We start from the raw sequence: 20439 nt of genomic DNA on the forward strand, positions 1-20439 counted from the left end.
GATTTTTTTTAAAAAAATTGTGAAGCTGGATACTGGTGGCTTACGCCTGTAATCCTAGCTACTCAGGAAGCCGAGATCTGAGGATTGTGATTCAAAGCCAGCCCAGGCAGGAAAGTCTGTGAGACTCTTACTCCAATTAACCATTCAAAAAACCAGAAGTGATGCAGTGGCTCAAGTGGTAGAGCACTAGACTTGAGCTGAAGAGCTGAGAGACAGCGTTCAGGGCCAGCGTTCAAGCCCCATGAGCGACAAAAAATTTTTTTTTTGAATTACCATGATTTAAATTGACTGGGAATATGTTGTTGACACTAATATCAAGGATACTTGATCTTGATCCCAGCAAAAGGATTTTGTGTTAAAATACATGCATGAAAAGTAGACCAACAATTTAACCTGTAGATTTGAGTGCTCCTTTTTCTATTACTATGAGCTCTGGCCTCTATTTCTGTTGTCAAAAAGAGTAAGATTGCACATTTTATAATGAAATAGACTGCTCTGGAGCTGTGACTTTGCTTATGGGTAGGTGTTAGAACTCTTACTCAGTGTTTAATTTCTTACAGTTGTACAATATATATTAGGAAGGAAATCTAGAAGAAGGCCTGTGGTAATTTGCTGATAATTAGCAAGTATTTACTAACAAAATTAAAATTTTATTTGTTTTCATTACTTCTCATTTACTATAGATATTACATTTCTTCTTAAAATGGTACCAACTTAACAGATTTTGGGCTGCCTTTTACAAGCAGAAATAGAGTTCTCTCTTCAAGTACATGTTTTTATTGTTTGTCCCCTTTTGTCGCTTATGCTTGATAAGTTTAAGTTATTACAAATTTAAAGCATATACAATTTATCATGCTTATAAAAATTTAATTTTAAGTAGTGTTTTCTGAAGTTTCCCTTTTGTTTCTTACAATTTATAACTCCTAAATTGTAACAAATATAAAACATGAAATTTTATCATTCATGCTTTTTATAATTTAATTTTATATATTTTTTCTTAAGTTTCCTATTACTTTCTTGTGAGTACATTACATAGGTATAATTTTCCTCCCTAAACTATTGAATTGGGATGGCTTTTAATGAATTAAAAGATGGCTCTGTAATGTTTTAATGAAATTTACAGGTTATGGATGAATCATTTGGTTTTAAATCTTGCAACACTTTTTAAATTTGCAGGTTATGTTTCTTTAAATTTGTTGATCAGTGTTAAAAAGTATACCACCTGTAGCAATAGTACCAAAGATATAATTAGTATATTGAATAGCAAATGTATTTCCTGTTCGAATAGCCCTTAGAAATATAACCAAAACTCAATTCCTTAGAAAAGATGGACTTCATCTCGAATGGTCTATTTTCTCTCCCTCTATCCCCTTCCCTTCCCTAACCTTCCCTTCCCTACCCTTCCTTAATCTTCCTATCACCTTTCCTCTCCCTTCCCCTCCCCTCCCCTCCTTCCTTCCTTCTCTCTTTCTCTACTTTTAAGTTTTAGAAAATTAGCTGGACAAGAAAAACTTAGTGAGTGAATGTGCTTTTAAATATTAAATATCCTATGCAGCATCGTTTTTTGCTCCTGTAAAACATAAGTATAATTGAATTTATTATTTAAAATGTTTTATACACTTGTTTTAGCCAGGTGCCAGTGGCTCACGCCTGTAATCCTTATTTACTCAGGAGGCTGAGACCTAAAGGATCACAGTTGGAAGCCAACCTGGGTGGAAAAGTCCATGAGATTCTTATCTCCGATTAAACAGCAAAATACTGGACTGGAAGCATGGTTCAAGTGGTAGAGCAACCAGCTGTAAGCAAAAAAAATAATCCAGGGAGTGTTCGAGGCCCTTAGTTCACACTTTGATATTGGAAAAAGCAAGACTAAAGTTTGAATACCATTTTCCCATTTAAATGTACATTTTATGGGATATGGGACAGGAACAGAATATGTAGACTGTTATCTCAGTCTGAGCCTATTTCCAGGTCTAATACCAGACAGTGATGTATCAAACTCATTTCTGTCTGTTGTTAAAACAGGAACCCTAAGTATTCAACTTTCCAATACAGCAAAAGCATCTTTTGCCTAATGCAACATTTGGCCCCAGTACTGCTCTTGAGAGTATGGTTTTGATATGTGTATTCCCATCTAGATGACTTAATATATTTGGCGTAGTTATAAAAGGCAAGACACATAGCCTGTTGTAGTTCTATGTTGTGTATTATTCATGAGAGCCTTTTTTTCTCCTAGGCAGTAATGTTGTAGATATCTTTAGCTATAAAGGTGGTATAAAAATGCTGTAGTAAGCTTATTCTTAAGCTGTTATTAGTTTTTAAATATGCTTTCTCTTGTGCAAAGGTTTTACATGGCCAGATGATTTTTTTGGTTACCCTTTATAAGTGGCCATAACAAAAATAAATAATTGTTATTATATAAATATAAACCTGGTTTCATTGGAAGTACAGACTGAGCAAAACTTTTTAGCTACAAAAATACTATTAATTTATTAGAGCAGAGTTTTGATGATATGGGAAATTGTAACTATTTTAAAGGAAATATTATGACTTATAAAGTTGGGAATAAAAATTTGAACATCTTATCACCTAGAATGAACTTATAATTAAAATAAGCAGAATTCATACATAAAATGAATCCATTCATATTCTTGGATTTTTTTTGAAAATACTAAACATAAACACATAAGGCTTAGGATTAAAGGCTATAAATGAAATTTAAAACTGGAATAAGGTTTGAGCTAATGATACCACAAAACTAACTTACTTTGTAAACATTAGTGATCTTGATTTGAACTTAGAAGCCATGAGATTTAAAATTGTCATGGACTGTGTGTTTAAAAATCTTAAAATGTAGTATTTCATACACATACACATAAATTTTGATTTAGTCCCTTAATGTATTAAGGGTATTGGTATTTTTGAAAAGTAAGCATTTATAGTTGTTTCTTACATATTAACTGGGTGAGCACAACTGCTAAAATTATTGAGACATTAATTAGGATGAGATCAATTTTTTTTTCTAATAAGGCATTTCTGTACAATTTTTCTCAAGGTTTGTTGGCATCCAAAGCTGTTGGGGTGGATGGTGCTGAAAAAAAAGAAGACTACAGTGAAACAGCTCCAATGCTGGAGCAGGTATGAAATGGTAGCATTTGATTTATTCAAGGTTCCTTCCCACTGGAATGATCACCGAACTGTAGTATCCATGTAATTGAAATTGCCCTTTTAATCAGATATGGCAGTAGGATGCTTATTCATGGATGGTATATTTTTCTCTGCCTTCTCCATGGTATCCAGATAAGCTATAGATTTCATTAGCATTTATTTTCAATAGACTGGCATTAAAGTCTTTGTCTCTAAAATTTGAAAGCCTGGAGACAGGCATCCCAGGGTATAAGCTTCCAGCTGGACACCTTTAACTAGCTTACAAAAAGACCCTTACACAAATACTTTTCATTTGTGATTTAAAGCAGGGTTTTTTGGCATTGAATAAAGCTTCTTTTGTAAGAAGTTTCTTTTATATTGTAACAATTGGTGTTGTTTGACTATGTGTTTTATGAATTGATCAATGAGCCATACATTTTTGCTAGGATGTATATTTTAATAACTACAATAAAAAAAGAGAGTTTAAAATACTATAAAGGGTCTGTCTTAAACCACCTAATAGAGGAATTTAAAAATGAAGGTTTGCAGTTGCTAGGTTTTGCCTTGGCTACCTTCGGATTCCCCTAATACCTGTACATAACAAACTGCATGCTTTTACATTCTCTAAGGGCTTCACTTCTTAGGCACTGTAAGACTATAAGAATACAGTAATAGCCATAACTGGATTTCCTTGGTTCTCCTGTTTTAAAATCTGAGCCTTAATGTAGTTTTAATATCTCCTTTTTGTATTTTAATTTTCTTTATTAGTAGCCTAATAAAGTAGACTTTAAAATGGGTATTTTTTGCTCTTCTCTTTATGTATTTTAAAGAATAGTCCAAATTTAAATGATACTGTATTGAGGTTTTCAGTGTTACTTTTGGCCTGATTTAATAACAGTACATTGGTTTGATGCTTCCATTATTTTGTATTAAATCAGTTGTCAGTTGATGACTCATATCTTTGGATTTTCTGTGATCATCAATCAGTTAAATATTTTTCCCATTTGTCAGTATACCAACCAAATTTAAATCACTTTTTTACTGTATATTATCATATTCAGTGTCCCAGATATAAAAATATTTTGTACTTTCACTGCTCTCACAGTATTCTCAAAATGAATATATCAGGGACTTGGGTAATAAAATGTTTCTGGAAAATTCATTACAATGTCAATATTTTATTACACACAATCCTGTAAGGCAAATGTGATTATTACATATGGAAGCTAGTATAGAGACTAATACCTACTTCAGAGAAATTGAGTTAGAAAAAGAAAGGAAAGTCAAGCAACTTGGTTATTTGTATTTGCATAATTAAGAGTTTTTGAGAGTCCTTGCCAGTTTTGTAACAGAGACCAATAATCATTCATGAAAACTTTGTAAACTATTTAAAATTTTACGGAACATCCTACTGTGTTCCCTCAGTTTTTATTTGTTATTCAGGTTGGTTTCAATGTGAAAATGTTTTGTAACTAAACTCTTAATTTTATGCTATTTGTTAGCCCTGCTTCAGAGTTAAAAAAAAAAAAACAAGTTAATTACATCTCAGTTGTTATCAACAATAGACCTAAAGGAGAAGTATTGATTGTCACTAATTTCTGTTGCTCTAATGAGTTAAAATGTCACTCTTGACATAGATTGATAACAGGCCTATAGCCAAAAGTTAACTGTGCTAATGGATTTATTTTACTTATAATTTTTACAAGATCAAACTCTGTGGTCTTGAACCCCATTTCTCAGATTATTAATTATAGATTATTGTATTAGGGAAATGTCATGTTATATTTACTTTTGGATAAAACTTGCATTTGATGCATAATAATTCAGTAAGTTTTTAAAGTGTTAATTTGTCCTTGTTTAGAAGTTAAGCACCTTATCAAGATATTAATTTAAGTTTTAAAATTTTGTTTTATAACTTTGTAACTCAAGAGTAATGGATGCTGTAGTGATGTCTTTCACTTATGTGAAGATGAACAATAAAATTGTTTATTTACACGTAATGGCTCTAATTACTTTTCTGGCAACACCTTTTATGATAGCTTAGGAATACTTTGCATTTATAGAGTACTTTTCAAATGACAAATCCCTCTTATGCACATGTATAATGAGTAAATTCAAGAATAGAAAAAGTGAGAAACACAGGGGACACCTGACCCAGGCCTTTTATATGGTATGTCCAGCCTGCCATCTGTACAGCATTTACTGGAGTCCTACTCAATACCAAATATGCACTTTTTATCTCTACCAAAATGTGAGGATCTTTATTGGGAACAGAACTATTAATTTTGCCTCAACAATGTTTTTCTATATTCTAGAAGATTATAGACAGTTGAGTCATTCCTCAAAACATATAGAAGGGAAAGGTTTCTTGGGGACAGCTATGTTGTTCATAGTTTTGGCCATTTGACTCTTTACAGTGGCTTATCATAGTATAGATTTTTGGAAATGTGTATCATGGTTTGCTCTCAAATACATATATCACAGAAATACAATCTAGACTTTCCTACATGATAGCTTTCAAACAATCCTATGTGACTATTTCTGTTGTTTTTTAATAATAGTAGATACATTCACACATATTTTTACATATAGGGAATTTTACTGGCAAGCAAATGAAAATATTCTATATGAAAGAACTGACAAAAGTTCTAATTTTTTTTTGAAAGTATCAGTTGGCAGGAAGAAGGTAAAAATCTCTCATCTAAGAATGCGACGTATTTTGTTTTAAAATCCAATGTTTTAACTTACACTTTATCTCTTTGGTTTTGTTTTGTTTTTTTTAGTTTTTCTGTTGTTGCTTGTTTTGTATTGTTTTTTAGTCTTTTAACTCTATTGCTGGTGGCTCTGATTTCATGATGCATTATGCTTATGAAACTCCAGCTTTCAGCACTAAAATGAGTTAAAGATAATGTTTCATTAATTTGGTCATTGTTTTTTCCTGTTGAAACCTTTCTTTAAAGGGAAACTGTCTGCTTACACCTTCACATTCAACTTGAGATTATAAATCATCTCTAAAATCAAAAGTTTAATATATTTCTCTAGTGTTCTGAAGCATGAAATGCTTTAATCAGTGTTCTTTGCAAACTATAATCAGTGTTTTTGCAATTGTGCTTCCAAAAGAAGTATATTTCAATTACATACTAAAAATATTTGTCCAGTAAGACAATTTTTTATGTTCTGAGAACATGATGTAAAATTTAAACTAAAAGTTGACAGTATCCCTTTAAAGACAGCCTTTTCAATTTTTTAGTTAATAATTTGTGGGGTTATTTTGGTTTTTCATTTGTAATAGAAATGTTATATGTTGCTTAACAATGTTTTTGGGTACTAAAGTTACTTAACAATCAAATAGAATACAAGAACAAAAATGAAGAAACCAAAATAAAAATATCAATTTTTTATTATTCATTCAGGCGATTTCACCTAAACCTCAAAGTCAGAAAAAAAATGAAGCTGACATTAGCAGTTCTGCCAACACTCAGAAACCTGCACTGTTATCCTCAACTTTGTCTTCAGGGAAGGCTCGCAGCAAGAAATGCAAACATGAATCTGGAGATTCTTCTGGGTGTATAAAATCCCCTAAATCACCACTTTCCCCAGAATTAATACAAGTCGAGGATTTGCCGCTTGTATCTCAGCTTTCTTCTTCAGTGATAAATAAAACTAGTGAGCACAGATTTTTAAAAAATAGTTACTTATTCTATAAGATACATTAAAAACTTTGATTGTAGTTATATTGTATTTTTATGAAGTTGCTTTTTGAAAATTCAAATTTAAGAGAATATGTAGAAGAGGCTTAAAGCTACTTCAGGGACAAGAATCATAGACATTTCTTACTGATTTATTTGTTGAGAAACTAGCTGGTAGAGAAACCTTATCATTCAATATCACAAATTCCAGTGTAGTTGGACTTCTCAAGTAATAATGCAAGCTTAATGAGAGGCCTGATTCATTACAAAAAACAATAAACAAACAAATCCCCCTAAAACCCAAGAGATAGAAAGGCCTGTGGTAGATATTTGCACTTAGCTTTCATTATTCTCATTGACTAACCCTCTGCAGTTCACTTTATTTCCTTGTAGTATTTATGATATAGACTTAAATTAGATCCAATTCTTCATGAAAGGAAAATACTTTTGTGATTATATTTTAAAGGTTTTACTGTGCCAATACTAATCTTTCAAGTGTAAACCTAGTCTTAAAAATCCCTTTTTAAAATTTCAGTATATATTTGGATGTATATGTGTATATAGATAGAGATATAGAGATGTATCTATATATGTCTATAGATGTCTATATATCTCTATCTCTGTGAACACACACACATACACACAAACACCAGTATTCCAAGTTGGAGACACGCAACAGTTATCTGGAAAGTCACTAAGTAAATGACATTTTTTTCCTCAATGTGCAACAACACATTCATTAGTAACATCAGTAAATTATGACACATCCTTATACATGTTATAATGTATCTCCAAAATAAAGATGTTGGCATCAAATATGCTAACTCTTCCATTTGGTTGTCATATCTGCTACCAAGGCATATTTTTCAATTTTTGATTAGAAATTTTGTTTGCTTTTATGTTGTTACTTTCAGAGAATGGAATAGAAAGGAATTAAAATCTCATGCACTTCCTTATGACATTTATATAAAATAATGTCAGTAGTAACAAGAATGTCACATGACATTGATAAGCACTTTATTTTGAAGTTGTTTTCTATCTTGGTATTATAACCATAATGACATAAAAGTTGCAATGTATTCTTTCATTTATTCCCCATAATCATCCTGTCTTTTTCATTTTGATTGTTGTGACATACTCTTGAATATTTGAAGCATCAACTCCTTTAGACTCATTCTGTTTCTTATAAATGAAGAAGAGTGCACTGGCCTATGTAATCCTGCCTGTTATAAACAATAGGTTTATATGGCAAGTAGAAGAAATCTCAAAGCTGAAAAAAGTCAGATTGCCAAACATTTGTATTACATTATTAGCAGGTGTTTAAATAACAAGTTGTTTAAAAAGCAAATAAAAAAACATATAAAGGCAAGAATAGTATCAAATATTTTATTCTTTTAAAATCTTTTTTTGGCCCACAGTAAGTACATTATAATTTGTTTGTGTTCAATTTTTTTAATGAATCAGGCCTAGAAATAATATTTATAAAGAATCGATTTGGGGGGATGAGCATGGGATGTAAAACTATTTACATTAGTTTTACATTGGCAAGTAAAGCAAAGGACTAACTAGAGTGTATGTAAAATTTTTGTCACCTATGTCCCTGCTTTCTTAACTTAGTGTCTAGGTTTATAATTTTTTTACTAAAGGAAAAAATGGCAGTTTGCACAATAATGTACAAATAGAGGATGGAATATAGTCACTTGGGGGACCTACTTGAAATTAATGTTCCATGTTATTTTCTTTTAGTCATGGTAGGTTTAGATTTTTTGAATTTTTGATTAACTCTTTGAATAGGGCACAGTTTTTACCTTTAGTTAACTTGGAACATGCCATTCCTGGTGGATATCTTAAAACATCATCAGAGGACAGAATTTGAATCATTTTCTCATTTATCTCCTTAAATATTATAAGATGCTCCTGGTATGTATCTGCTTCGTGAACATTCAAGATCTTTTTCTAGGTCCTTCACAGCCTGTGAATCCCCCTAGACCTTGCAAACATAGTGAGCGGAGAAGAAGATCTCAGCGCTTAGCCACCACACCCATGCCTGATGATTCTGTAGAAAAGTTTTCTTCTCCCTCTCCAGCCACTGATGGGAAAGTATTCTCTATCAGTTCTCAGAATCAGCCAGAGTCTTCACTACCAGAGGGTAATGTATATTGATTTCCTACAGAAACAAACATAAAGGAAGATAAAGAAAAAAAACTTAAAATAGCAATTATTTGAATATTAAGAAATTTCTGCTTTTTCTCTGTAAAATCATTTGGACTTAAAAGCAGTTCCCTTATTCTATAAGTATTTATCAAGCACCTTCTTTGTGCCAGGCACTGCTTAACTTAACTTAACTTCTTTATTTTGTGTAGTGCCTGATGCTACACGTGTGCCACTTGAGAAGCTAGGACCATGTCTCCCTCTTGATTTAAGTTGTGGTTCAGAAGTTACAGCACCAGATTCCTCTTTCCGTAATGAATGTTCCAGGGCAGAAAAGGAAGATCCACAGATGCTTGCAAATCTTTCTTCCAAAGCAGTAACTGATGGCAAAGGAGCTCCAGCAGCAGCAGGTAAGGGATCTCATTCTGACTTTGTAGATGCTGGGTGTACACGAATGTGTAACTGAACTGGAATTCATATGTAGTCCTGTTCATAAATACTTTCTTGGTAATATTTATAGATGATAGAGTCTCCCTGTCTTTTTGAAAGGTATTTTTTTACTATCATTTTCCTTATTCCCTGGATCTACTGTACCACTGTGTATACACTGTATATTTCTCTCTTCTTCCTTACATGCTTATTTCTACTAAATAGAAATTATTGGCAATAAACATAATTATAGAAATTCTTTTGAAGTCAGAATACTTAATGTGGTCAATTATTAGGTTTCAAAATTAAATCATTTAATTAGAAAGCACTTAGATGTCAGTATATACCTGTATTTAATGTAACCCCATATTTTAGAGAGAGTCGCCTAATGGAATACCATTAATTGCAAAGTTATAAGGACTTCACATACTTAACACATTTTGGGGGTGCTGTTTGTGTGTGTATGTGAGTGTGTGCATGTGTGTGTGTGTGCATGTGCACACCAGTCCTAGTGCCTGAACTCAAAGCATGGATACTGTACCTGAGCTTTTTCATTCAAATCTAGCACTCTACCATTTGAGGCATACCTCCACTTCCAGCTTATGGTGGTTACTTGGAGGTAAGAGTCTCATGGACTTTCCTGCCCAATCTGGCTTTGAATTGTGATCCTCAGATTTCAGCCTCCAGAGTAGCTAACATTTTAAGTGTGAGCCACCAGTACCTGGCTTGTTATTTATTTATTTATTTTTGTATCAGGATGCAGTATTCTACTAAGTTTTTTAAAACTGACAGAATGGCAATTCATACCATATAATTTAAGTATTCTGTTTTTTAATTTTATTGTTAAGGTTATGTACAGAGCGTTTACACTTACCGTATATAAGGTAGTAAGTACATTTTGTGTTGAACATTGTTACCCCCTCCCTTGTTTTTCTCCCACTTTTCCTTCCCCTCATCATCCCTCCCAAGTTGTAAAGTTCATTTCCAACATACTGTCCTGTGAGTATTACTGTTGCATTGGTTCGACCTTTGTCCTTTGTCTCACTTTTTTTTGTTACCCTTCCCTTCCCTAATTCAGATAAACATATATACAATACCCAGGGTACCAAAATCAAATACAGTGACAATAGGGGATATACCGTAGGGAAAAAAGAATGAAAGAAAAAAAGAAGTAACTTCACATAATACATTTAAAATACCAGCAAAAAAGATAAACCTCTTGTTTCCATATCTTGGAGTATTCTTTTAATATTGGCTGGATAAAAGGATCTGAATTGAATAAGTTCTGAAATGGAGAAAATAAAGCAGCCAATTGTATTATTAATAATTATATGTACCAACCTTTAAAGAGTAGGATAAAGGGTTGTTATTTGTAGTCATGGTATATATTGAAAAAAAGATAAAACTTAAGAAATATAGTTTACTGCTTTCAATTTCTCATTTCTCTTTTCATAGTAAAGATGCCATACTGTTGCATAAAGCTACTTATAATTCCATTTTATCTGTGGAGCTCAAAGTTGTTTTATACAGGATAGAATTTACTTATCGCTTAACAAAAAGAAAATGTCGACCTGAAAATTGATCAGTTTTGAAACATTTCTTATACTTTCTTGAATTGATCCATTACCTTTCACTTAATTTTTTAAACCTTGTACTTTATTGGAAAAATTAATTCTATTTCCCCCTTCCTCCACAAGACTGGTTAATTACTTTTGAGATTTTTTTCTGATAAAGATCTTACTCAGTTTTTTAAGTCTTATGTTTGATACGGTGCTAAGTATATAAAATATTTATGGTCATAATGATGCATATCCATTAGGAAAATTAGTTTTAGGTATATATGTGAACATATTTATATTGTCCTTAAAATAGTAATATGACTGAACTACAGCTCAATTTAAATAGCCTTGTTACAACTAAGAGGTGTCAGCTCAATCATAATATGCTCAAAAGATGAAGTAGTGATTGGGTATGGATATCTTTGATCCAGGAGATTTTTTTTAATTAATAAGTTTTTTATTGTGAAAATACTGTACAGAGGGATTACAATTACATGAGCAAGGTAATGAGTACATTTCTTATCAAGCATTGTTGCCTCCTCCTTTGTTTCCCCTACCTTCCCATCCCTCCCCCCACAAAGTTGTAAAGTTCTTTTTTCGACATAAAGTCTTGTACATCTCATTGTTGCAATGGGTCCACCTGTATCCCTATTTCAAAATCAAATTGATCCAGGAGATTTTGCTTCGAAAAAGAGTTTAGCTTTTCCTCCAAAACTTTCTAGCATATTTGTAGAGAGGTGATTGGCTATCTTGTGGGGGAGGTGGTTCTTATTCACAATGAATTGAAACATACTAAGGTAGAGGAAACTTACTAAATAAAGTCTTTGCCTTTTCAGATATTAACAGTGACTATTTGAAAATAAAAGTAGTAAAGCAGTTTCCTAGGAAAGTGAAAAGTAGAAAGTAAGGGAGGAGCTTACATTTATCATAATAGGAGGAAGTAGATTTTCAGTTTGATTCTATGACTTCTTAATTTTTTTACTTTTGAGAGGAAGATAATGGAGTTTACATCTTGTCTTTTAACGGTACTAGATTTTAATGGTACTAGTTCAGGGCTTTATACTTGCTTGGCTAATGATTTACTTTTTGAGTCATGTTTCCAGCCCTTTTTTTTACTGGTTATTTTAGGATTGGATTTGTCTTTTCACCCAACTGTCCCACCTGAGCTGTGATCTTCTACTTGAGGCTTGCTGTAGTTGCTGAGACTATAAACAAGGGCCATCAAGATCAGCTTCCATCTGTGGAGTCAGAGTCTTGAGGACCTTTCTCTCTTGCTAATCTGGGACTGCAGTCTTTATAATCTTAACCTTACACGTAGATAGAAGTACAGGATGAGCCTGTATAGGTGCCTGGCTTTTTCTTGTCATATATAATTAGACACTTAAAAAAATTAAAAGTTAGTCTATTTCACTTATACTGAAATTCTAAGTGATTTGCTTTTTTTTTTAAAGGTAAAGGATAGAGGGGTTACAGTTACATAAATCAAGTAATGAGTACATTTCTTTTTGAACAATGTCACCTCTTCTCTTGTTTTCTCTGTTTTTCCCTCCTGAACTCCTCCCCCACAAGTTGTATAGTTCATTTCCAACATAGTATCTACTTCAATTTTTCACCCTTTGTTACACTATTTTTGTGTTCCCCTTCATTCTCCTCAAAACAGATAAACAAGATAAAATGTACAGAAATAAAAAACAGCCACAGAGGAGAGAAAAACAACAAACAAAATAACAACTCTTTGTTTCCATTTCTTGGAATTCATTTTGATAAACATCATTTTATATGATCATATGCGTATAGCTATTGAGCCTTTGTGATCATCTCCTAAGAATATCTTCCTTTGTTCTAACTGTGTGAATGTTTAGAGTCCTGTGTAATTTATCATGTCCAAATTTAATTTTTACTATCCATTGTGTTAACTTGTAGATTTATAGACACATTCTAATTACCACAAATGATGGAAACCATGTAACCCGTGTTTCTTTGGGTCTGGTTTACTTCAGCTAATGTAATTTTTTCCAAGTCTTTCCATTTCCTTACAAATGGTGCAATATTATTCTTTCTGATGGAAGCATAGAATTCCATTATGTATATATACCACATTTTTTTGGTCCATTTGTCCATGGAGGAACATCTGGGTTAATTCCATGTCTTGGCTATGGTAAACAATGCTGCAGTGAATATGGTTGTTCTGGTAGCTTTAGTGTGGTTTTATTTGTGGTCTATTGGATAAATGTGCAGAAGTGGAATTGCTGGGTCATAGGTGTAAAGTCTGCCCCAGGCCATGCAGGCCTTGTACCTCCCTACCTTTTGGATAAGTTTCCGTCCATTATCGGTATTACCTAGGTAACTGGCACACCTGGAAGCAGTCACCTCTCCTGCTAGGTCACATCCTGGTCATGCCTCCCATTTGACCTTAGGAAGGTCCCAGGCCTTGAGGTCACATTTGGAACCAGTGTGGGCACACCTTCCCCCCCTCCCCATACCTTTCCCATCCCTGGCCTAGATAAGCCCTGGCCTGGGGCTCTCTCCACCTGGCCACGCCTCTTCACCATGTAGGGCGGAGGTTGGGGGTGGAGGGGGGGGGGCTTCTGAATATGGCCTGAATATGGCCTGGTGTTCTCTTCATTGGCTAACTAATGAAACCTACCTATTTAACATACCTTACAATAGGTAAACTATGTGTAGTCTTGTGAGGAACCTCCATACTGCTTTCCAGAGTGACTGAACAAGATTACATTCCCACCAGCAGTATAGTAGCGTTCCCTTTTGGCCACATCCCCACCAGCTTCTGTTATTGTTAGTTTTCTTGATAGAGGCCATACTAACTGGGGATGAAGTGGCATCTCAATGTTGTTTTGATTTAAAGATCTAGACTGAAATGAGGAGAGCAACTCCATTTGTAATAGCCTCAAAAAATAAAATTAAAAGAACCGCTAGAAATTAACTTAATCAAAGATGTGAAGGACTTCTATTAATGAAAACTTAATAAGTCTGAAAAAAGAAATTAAAGCAGATTTAAGGAAATGGCAAAACTTTCTATGCTCCTGGACTAGAAGGATTAACATCATGAAAATGGCAACACTGCCAAAACTATCTACAAATTCAATGCAATACCCATCAAAACTTTCTTACTCTGACTTTTACATCATCTGTGTTATTTTGTAGTACTTTTTTTTTACTTCTGTTTGCTTCTTACATCTTATATCTGGAGTCAGAAAAAACAGATTTTATGTATTTTTGCTTCCACTTTATATATGTGTATGGGCACATGTACATGTGCATTTGTTTGGTTGATATTAATTTTAATTATAAAAGTAATCTTTGCTACTATTCAATTTTAAAACTTCTAGATAAAGCATTATTTACCAGAACTTGTTCCAGCTACTTTGAAATAGAGACAGTATCTCAGGAAAGTTAATATCTGGGAATGCAAAGTAGATCAAATTTCCATAAAATAGACTTTTAAAAAAATTAAAGAACAAAGAGACATTGTTTGTGTCCTCAGGCCCACATATATCTGTTGATTGTTAAAATTCTGTCTTGAAGTAAAGATCACAATATGTCAAGGTATATGAGCTGCCCCCAGAAAACTTAAAATCTAGAAGGATCACAAAATTTGTAGCTGAAATATATTTATAAGTAACTATTTTAATACAAGATGTATATATCCCATAGAAGTATAGAGTTTTCTTGGGTGCAAAGGGAGAAAATAATGTGCTCTCAGGAGGGCTAAGACAGAGAAAGGTGCTTTGGATTATTTTAGCCAGATTGGCAGGAGAGCCTTGACGACCATGGAAAGGATCACCCATGTACTCTCTTACCTTCTTTCAGCAAAAATGCTAATCTGCTTCCTTGAATCTCAACTTTTCATCTATATAATTAGAAGATTTTAGTAAGTGATGTCTCAGGTCACTTTGGTGCTCTAAATTTTGGTGTATTATATAATCAGTCATACATCTGATGAAGTCTGTTTATTCCAAAGATAAAAACTACATGTGGTAGAATTATTAAGTTTTCATTTACAATTTTCAAATATCCTTAGAAATTAGCAGGCCACTAAATTTTGGGCAAATTAAATTTAGCTTTAGATGGCATTCACTAAGTTTTCTCTTATTCAAAATTACTTCATCAGTAAGTTTTTAAATGAAATGTAGATATAAATAAATAAATATTATATAATTTGTCATTATTGTTAAGATAGTTGGATGTTCTTAAGGAATCCTCTTTAAGAGTCCATAAGTCCATATTATTGATTAGTTCATATAATACTTTTTGTTTTTGTGGGGGTACTAGTATTGGGGCTTGAATATAGGGACTGGCCACTATCCCTGAGATTTTGTGCTCAACGGTAGTGCTATATGACTTTGAGCCCCAACTCCACTTCTGGCTTTTTGGTAGTTAATTGGAGATAAGAGTCTCACAGACTTTTCCTTCCAAGCTGTCTTTGAACCAAGACTCTCAGATTTCATCTTCTTGAGTAGCTAGGATTATAGGCATGAACCACTGGCACCTGGCTGTATAATATTTTTTAATGCACAAAACAGAAGTAGATCCTGGGTTTAGTGGTTAGTTGAGGTAGTAGGACAGAAAAGCATGACCAGAAAACTCTAGTTGACTTAACTGTGGCTAGTTTTAAAATTGCATTCATTTCTATTTCAGTTTCTCATGTTAACAACACGCTTACTATTTAAAAGTGTTTTTAAGGTTTTACCATCTTTTTCAATTTACTTTCCAGAATTACTCAAAATGAAATTGCAATACGAGATTCTGTAATGTACCTCCACCCTCTCACCAAATGTTCACGGCTTCTTCAGAATTGGGATTTACATGGGGAGTGTCTGGGATTGTCTCTTTGTAGCCAAAAGAAACTGAGACATTTAGTACTCTGGAAGAGTTTGAGAATTCACTCTACACTTCTAAGTTTGAAGTTGGATGTTAGCAAGAGTAATCAGAGATCTCTATCTTTGACTTTTATAACATTAGCTTCAATCACTCTACTCTTTTTGCTTCTCTGTTAGATTGCTACATAATAGTTATTTGAAGAAAATGTTTTCTTGGTAAAATTTAGTTTAAATATCATAATCATATATATTATTGAAATAGTTATACTTTATATTTCTAGCACATAGTAAAGTAAGAACAATAGTGAACTCTTATCAAACCAAATATGTTCTTTCATTCAATTCTATAAGTCCATTTTGGTTTTCTGTTTGTGACAATCTAGAAGTCCTGCCTGTGTTGCCTGTCTAAATATTTATTTTTATATTCTTGGGTGAAGTATTCACAACCTCTTGTCAATTGTCAAACCCCAAATGTCAGTGTCAAATCCTTCTTTTGCTTTTTAGGTTTGACCACCTATATAATGGAAAAAATCTGGGCCAAATGGCCTCTGAGGTTTACTCTATTACAAGTACCCAGAATGACTGTATCTATTCTGTTGTATCATCTGTGCTCTACAGCAGTGGCCCTGTAGCCATTTTAGTATTTAGCCTTCATGTATCCAAGGTAGTCACATACCACTGTCTGAAATAACTCACCTTGATTTTCTGTGGCACTTGACCCTTCTTAAGGGATTCCAAGATTCACAATTTTTCCACTTTTACCTTAGAGATCCAGTGCTCCAGAGAAGAGGAGCCTAAGAAAGAAAAGTTACTGTCAAGTCGTACTTTTGAGCATACTTCTGCTGCAAGAAACTGTTTAGAAAGCACACTTATCACTGTTTGAATATAAGCTCTTCATTTTTAAGTCCATAAATTTTGCAATTTAATTATCAGTAATTAATAGACAGAAAGAAATGATGCATATATTCAGTTGTCATGCTAACAATGAAATTTTAATTGTATTCTGTTTGTTCTTATATCCCTTTTCAGTTTTTCTGATTTGACTAAGCTGGTTATCAATGTAATTATTAATATGAAACTTACTAGAGCCTTTTGACATTTGATTTGAGTGGTATTTTTGTTTTTATGTTTAAATTATATATGTGATGTTTGAATGAACTGAAATGCTAGAATTTTGATACTGATGATGTAGAATGATTTTTAAAATAAATCTTAGTAAATGGTGATAATAAAGCCATATACAAATTGTGTTTTACATGCACAATAGAATTTTTCTAGGCTTCACCCACGCCATAGATCATGTTGAGTATGAGTTGAATAGTTTGGTTGAGAGCATCTATGTCATTTAGTTATGTGGTTAGTGAGCTACAATATTTAAAAAAGGTAGTTTAAATTACTATATAATAACTGTCATGATATATATATATGTATATATATATATATTTACACATACAAGTTTTTGTATTTTACACTGATATAGATAAAAATGATTAAGAAAATAATTCTGTTTTGGCTCTTATCCTTACCTAACAATAAGTTATGATAGAATTCAAAGGTATTAGTTGGATTTAGGCAACAAGAGCTTAAATAGGTCCTTAAACATTTTTTATGTTTTTGAAAACCAGTGTTCTTGAGTAGGAAGTTTCAATACTTTAATATAAAATTTTAATATTTAATTTCAATGTTTAGAAAAGTATTCATGTTAAAAGTGTAACAGAAGCAGAAGTAAAAATCTAGTCTCATTATTCAAATAAACTTCATCTTCTGGATTGCCAAAGACTATGGTATTGCAATAGACCTTCACTGACAGCCTAGGCCTTTATCTTAAACTTTGTTTTGGTTAGACCCATGTTTATGCTATTTGTATACTGATATAGTCTTAGATTATGGCTCTACTACAAAAAAAGAATGTAAATGGTATCAGTACCAGAAACTAGCCTGAGAAGTTTACCTATTTTACCTCAGATAACCCTTATAACACAGAGCTAAATACTCCTGTATTTTATACTTAAGGATACTGAAGTACAGAGACAGACTTAAGGCCATCTTGCTAGTAAATTGCGGGGCCAGGATTAGAATCTATATAGTCCAAAGCAACAGAAATCACTTGCAGTTTATCAATTTTCTGAAGAAATCTCAATTCTTTATTATTAGTTGAGGCTAGCGTAATTTAAAACATTGTGCCATATTTTATCTTTCTAATTGAACATTTATTTTTCCCCTCCAACCTACAGGAATATCAAAACCAGAAAAAAAAGTGAAATTGGAAGAAAAAAGCTCAACTGCATTTGGTATGGACAGAATGTAATCTTTAAGCAAAAGATTAACAGAGATGGAGGGCAGAGTCTTTCTCTTCCTTCCCTGATAGGGCTCCTTATACTGTTCATAATCATCTGCTTCCATCCTTATCAGTGTAACTTGGCTTCAGATAACAATAGTTCTTTAGTGCATATCTTGTAGTTATATATGTGCTTTGATTTCAAGGAAATCTCTGGTCTTTAAAAAAAACCCAGGTTTCTGAAAATTTTTACTTAAAATTGTGGATGGCTATTTAAAAACAAGCTTTCATTTAATATTGTTGAGATTTACCAAATGGATAATACATTAGAAATTCGAATGATTGATTTTTAGGTGTTCAGTTTTCTTTATTTAAAAAGTTATTGATTTTTTTCCCCTAAGATTTCTGTCTTCTGGTATAATAAATAGAGGCATGTAATACTGCATGAGTCTTAAATATCCTTTAGCTTAGCTAACTGAAGTTTTGGTCACTGAAAGTTGGCTAAATATGGTTGACAAATTGTGGGCTTAACCACTATGGGCTGGAATTACTAGAGTATATGTTATGATTTAAATTTAAATATAATGTTCTAGAATACTTTGTATAATCCACTTATTCTTTTATGTATATGTGGTTGGGTAAAAAATGCTTTACATTTTGGGGCAAAATAGTATATCATGAAATAAGTATTTTTTCCCTATATGTTTTTAGTTTTCATGTACAAAGAAGAAAAAATTTAAATATGAAAGGAGCTATTTATGGATTGATTTAATTGATTTTTTCAGAGAAAAATTCAGATTTTTAAAAATAATTGAATAATTTTATTAGATTACATATGCAAATGCTTTTTTTAGTGAGGTCTTTTTAAAACATGAGGTTTATCTTCATGCCACATATCAGGAAATTTAGTCTGTAGCTCATATAAAGGTTTTAACTACTGTCTGTGTTAACTTCAAGGTGTCAGGAGTTGGGATATCTCAACACTGCTAATGAAGATCCCCTCTTATAGTCCAGTAAGCTAAGCAGGAGTTCCAGACTCTGACAGGAACACTTTAATTGAATCCATCCACTCCGGGCAGGTGACTGGAATAGCTGATGAAAACATGAATGTGCTTTAGGCTAACCATATAGGAATAATTCAGAGTCTCTCATGATTATTGAAGTATTCACTTTTATCTCTTAGGAAAGAGGAAAGAAAAGGATAAGGAAAGAAAAGAGAAGCGAGACAAAGATCACTACAAACCAAAACAGAAAAAGAAGAAGAAAAAGAAAAAGAAATCTAAGCAGCATGGTAAGTTGGTTATTTTCAATTTTAGTGTTCTGGGTTATTTCTGTCTTCCTTTTTTTTTAACTGTAATAGAGGTATGATAACATTCCCATGTTTTCAAGAACGCAGATGTTCTTGTACCTTTGTCCTACCATTTCTAAAATAAACTGTTTTACTCTAGTTTAAAAATTAATCATTGAAATTGATTGCAGACTCATTTTCCACATTATCATGGACTGCGTAGTCTTACCAAACACCCTTCAGCATGCTCAAGGAGTTATTCCTATCTGAGAATTGTAGAGACCATTAGATTGGTTTCCAAGAGAGAGAGAAATGAGGGAGAAATACAGATATATTTTAGGAAAACTTGGAAGACCAACAGAATTTGCTACCAACACTCAGTCCAGTGCTAAAAGGAGTTCTAAAGATGTACTTGAAAGCAGAACATATTTTTGGCAAAGGGACAGTATGAGATATAGAAGATATATTGAACACAGTGTAAATGTGATCAGTCTAAACACTGACCATGTAGAACAAAAATATGTAATACTGGTTTATAAATTAGGAGGCACACTCTTATATTTCATTGTGGTTTTTATGCACTTTGTATTGTTAATGGGGGGAATGAAATATTTAATCACAGACTCCAATAAGGTAAATTTACATAATAAAATTTTTAATTAAACAAGGAAGAATAGAGTATAATTGACATAGTACAAAGGAGAAGAACATAGTGAATAAGCTCTTCACATCCAAAGAAGACAATATGAGAAAAAATTTGGATAAAAAGAACAATATAAGTTCCAAAAATAAATCTAAATATATCATTAATTATTTCTATCATAAGTGTGTTATGCAGCTTTCTATTACTATCGTAAAGTATCCAAGAAAAGTCAACTTAAAACAAGAAAGATTTGGGGCTGGGAAGGTGGCTCAGTGGTAGAGCACTTGCCTTGCATGCATGAGGCCCTGGGTTCGATTCCTCAGCGCCACATAAGCAAAAAGAAAAAAGCCAGAAGTGGCGCTGTGGCTCAAGTGGTAGAGCACTAGCCTTGAGCTGAAGAGCTGAGGGACAGCG

General features: G+C 32.8%; 1 protein-coding gene across 3 annotated transcripts in view; it reads left to right on the forward strand.

Annotated features, from left to right (window-relative positions):
- Window positions 1–20439, forward strand: part of Phf20l1 (PHD finger protein 20-like 1) — an 86196-nt gene that overhangs the window by 34179 nt on the left and 31578 nt on the right. The window contains exons 9-14 of one of the 3 annotated variants that reach the window (XM_013025171.1): window positions 3056–3138; window positions 6561–6813; window positions 8797–8985; window positions 9200–9397; window positions 18051–18107; window positions 19278–19385. In XM_013025171.1, coding sequence (XP_012880625.1) covers window positions 3056–3138; window positions 6561–6813; window positions 8797–8985; window positions 9200–9397; window positions 18051–18107; window positions 19278–19385 — 888 coding nt within the window. Of the gene's footprint in view, window positions 1–3055; window positions 5148–6560; window positions 6814–8796; window positions 8986–9199; window positions 9398–18050; window positions 18108–19277; window positions 19386–20439 lie in introns of those variants that run through there. The other 2 variants (XM_013025168.1, XM_013025170.1) reach the window with 2 other exon arrangements.

The sequence above is a fragment of the Dipodomys ordii genome, unplaced genomic scaffold (genome assembly GCF_000151885.1).
Source record: "Dipodomys ordii isolate 6190 unplaced genomic scaffold, Dord_2.0 Scaffold82, whole genome shotgun sequence".
NCBI lineage: Eukaryota > Metazoa > Chordata > Mammalia > Rodentia > Heteromyidae > Dipodomys > Dipodomys ordii.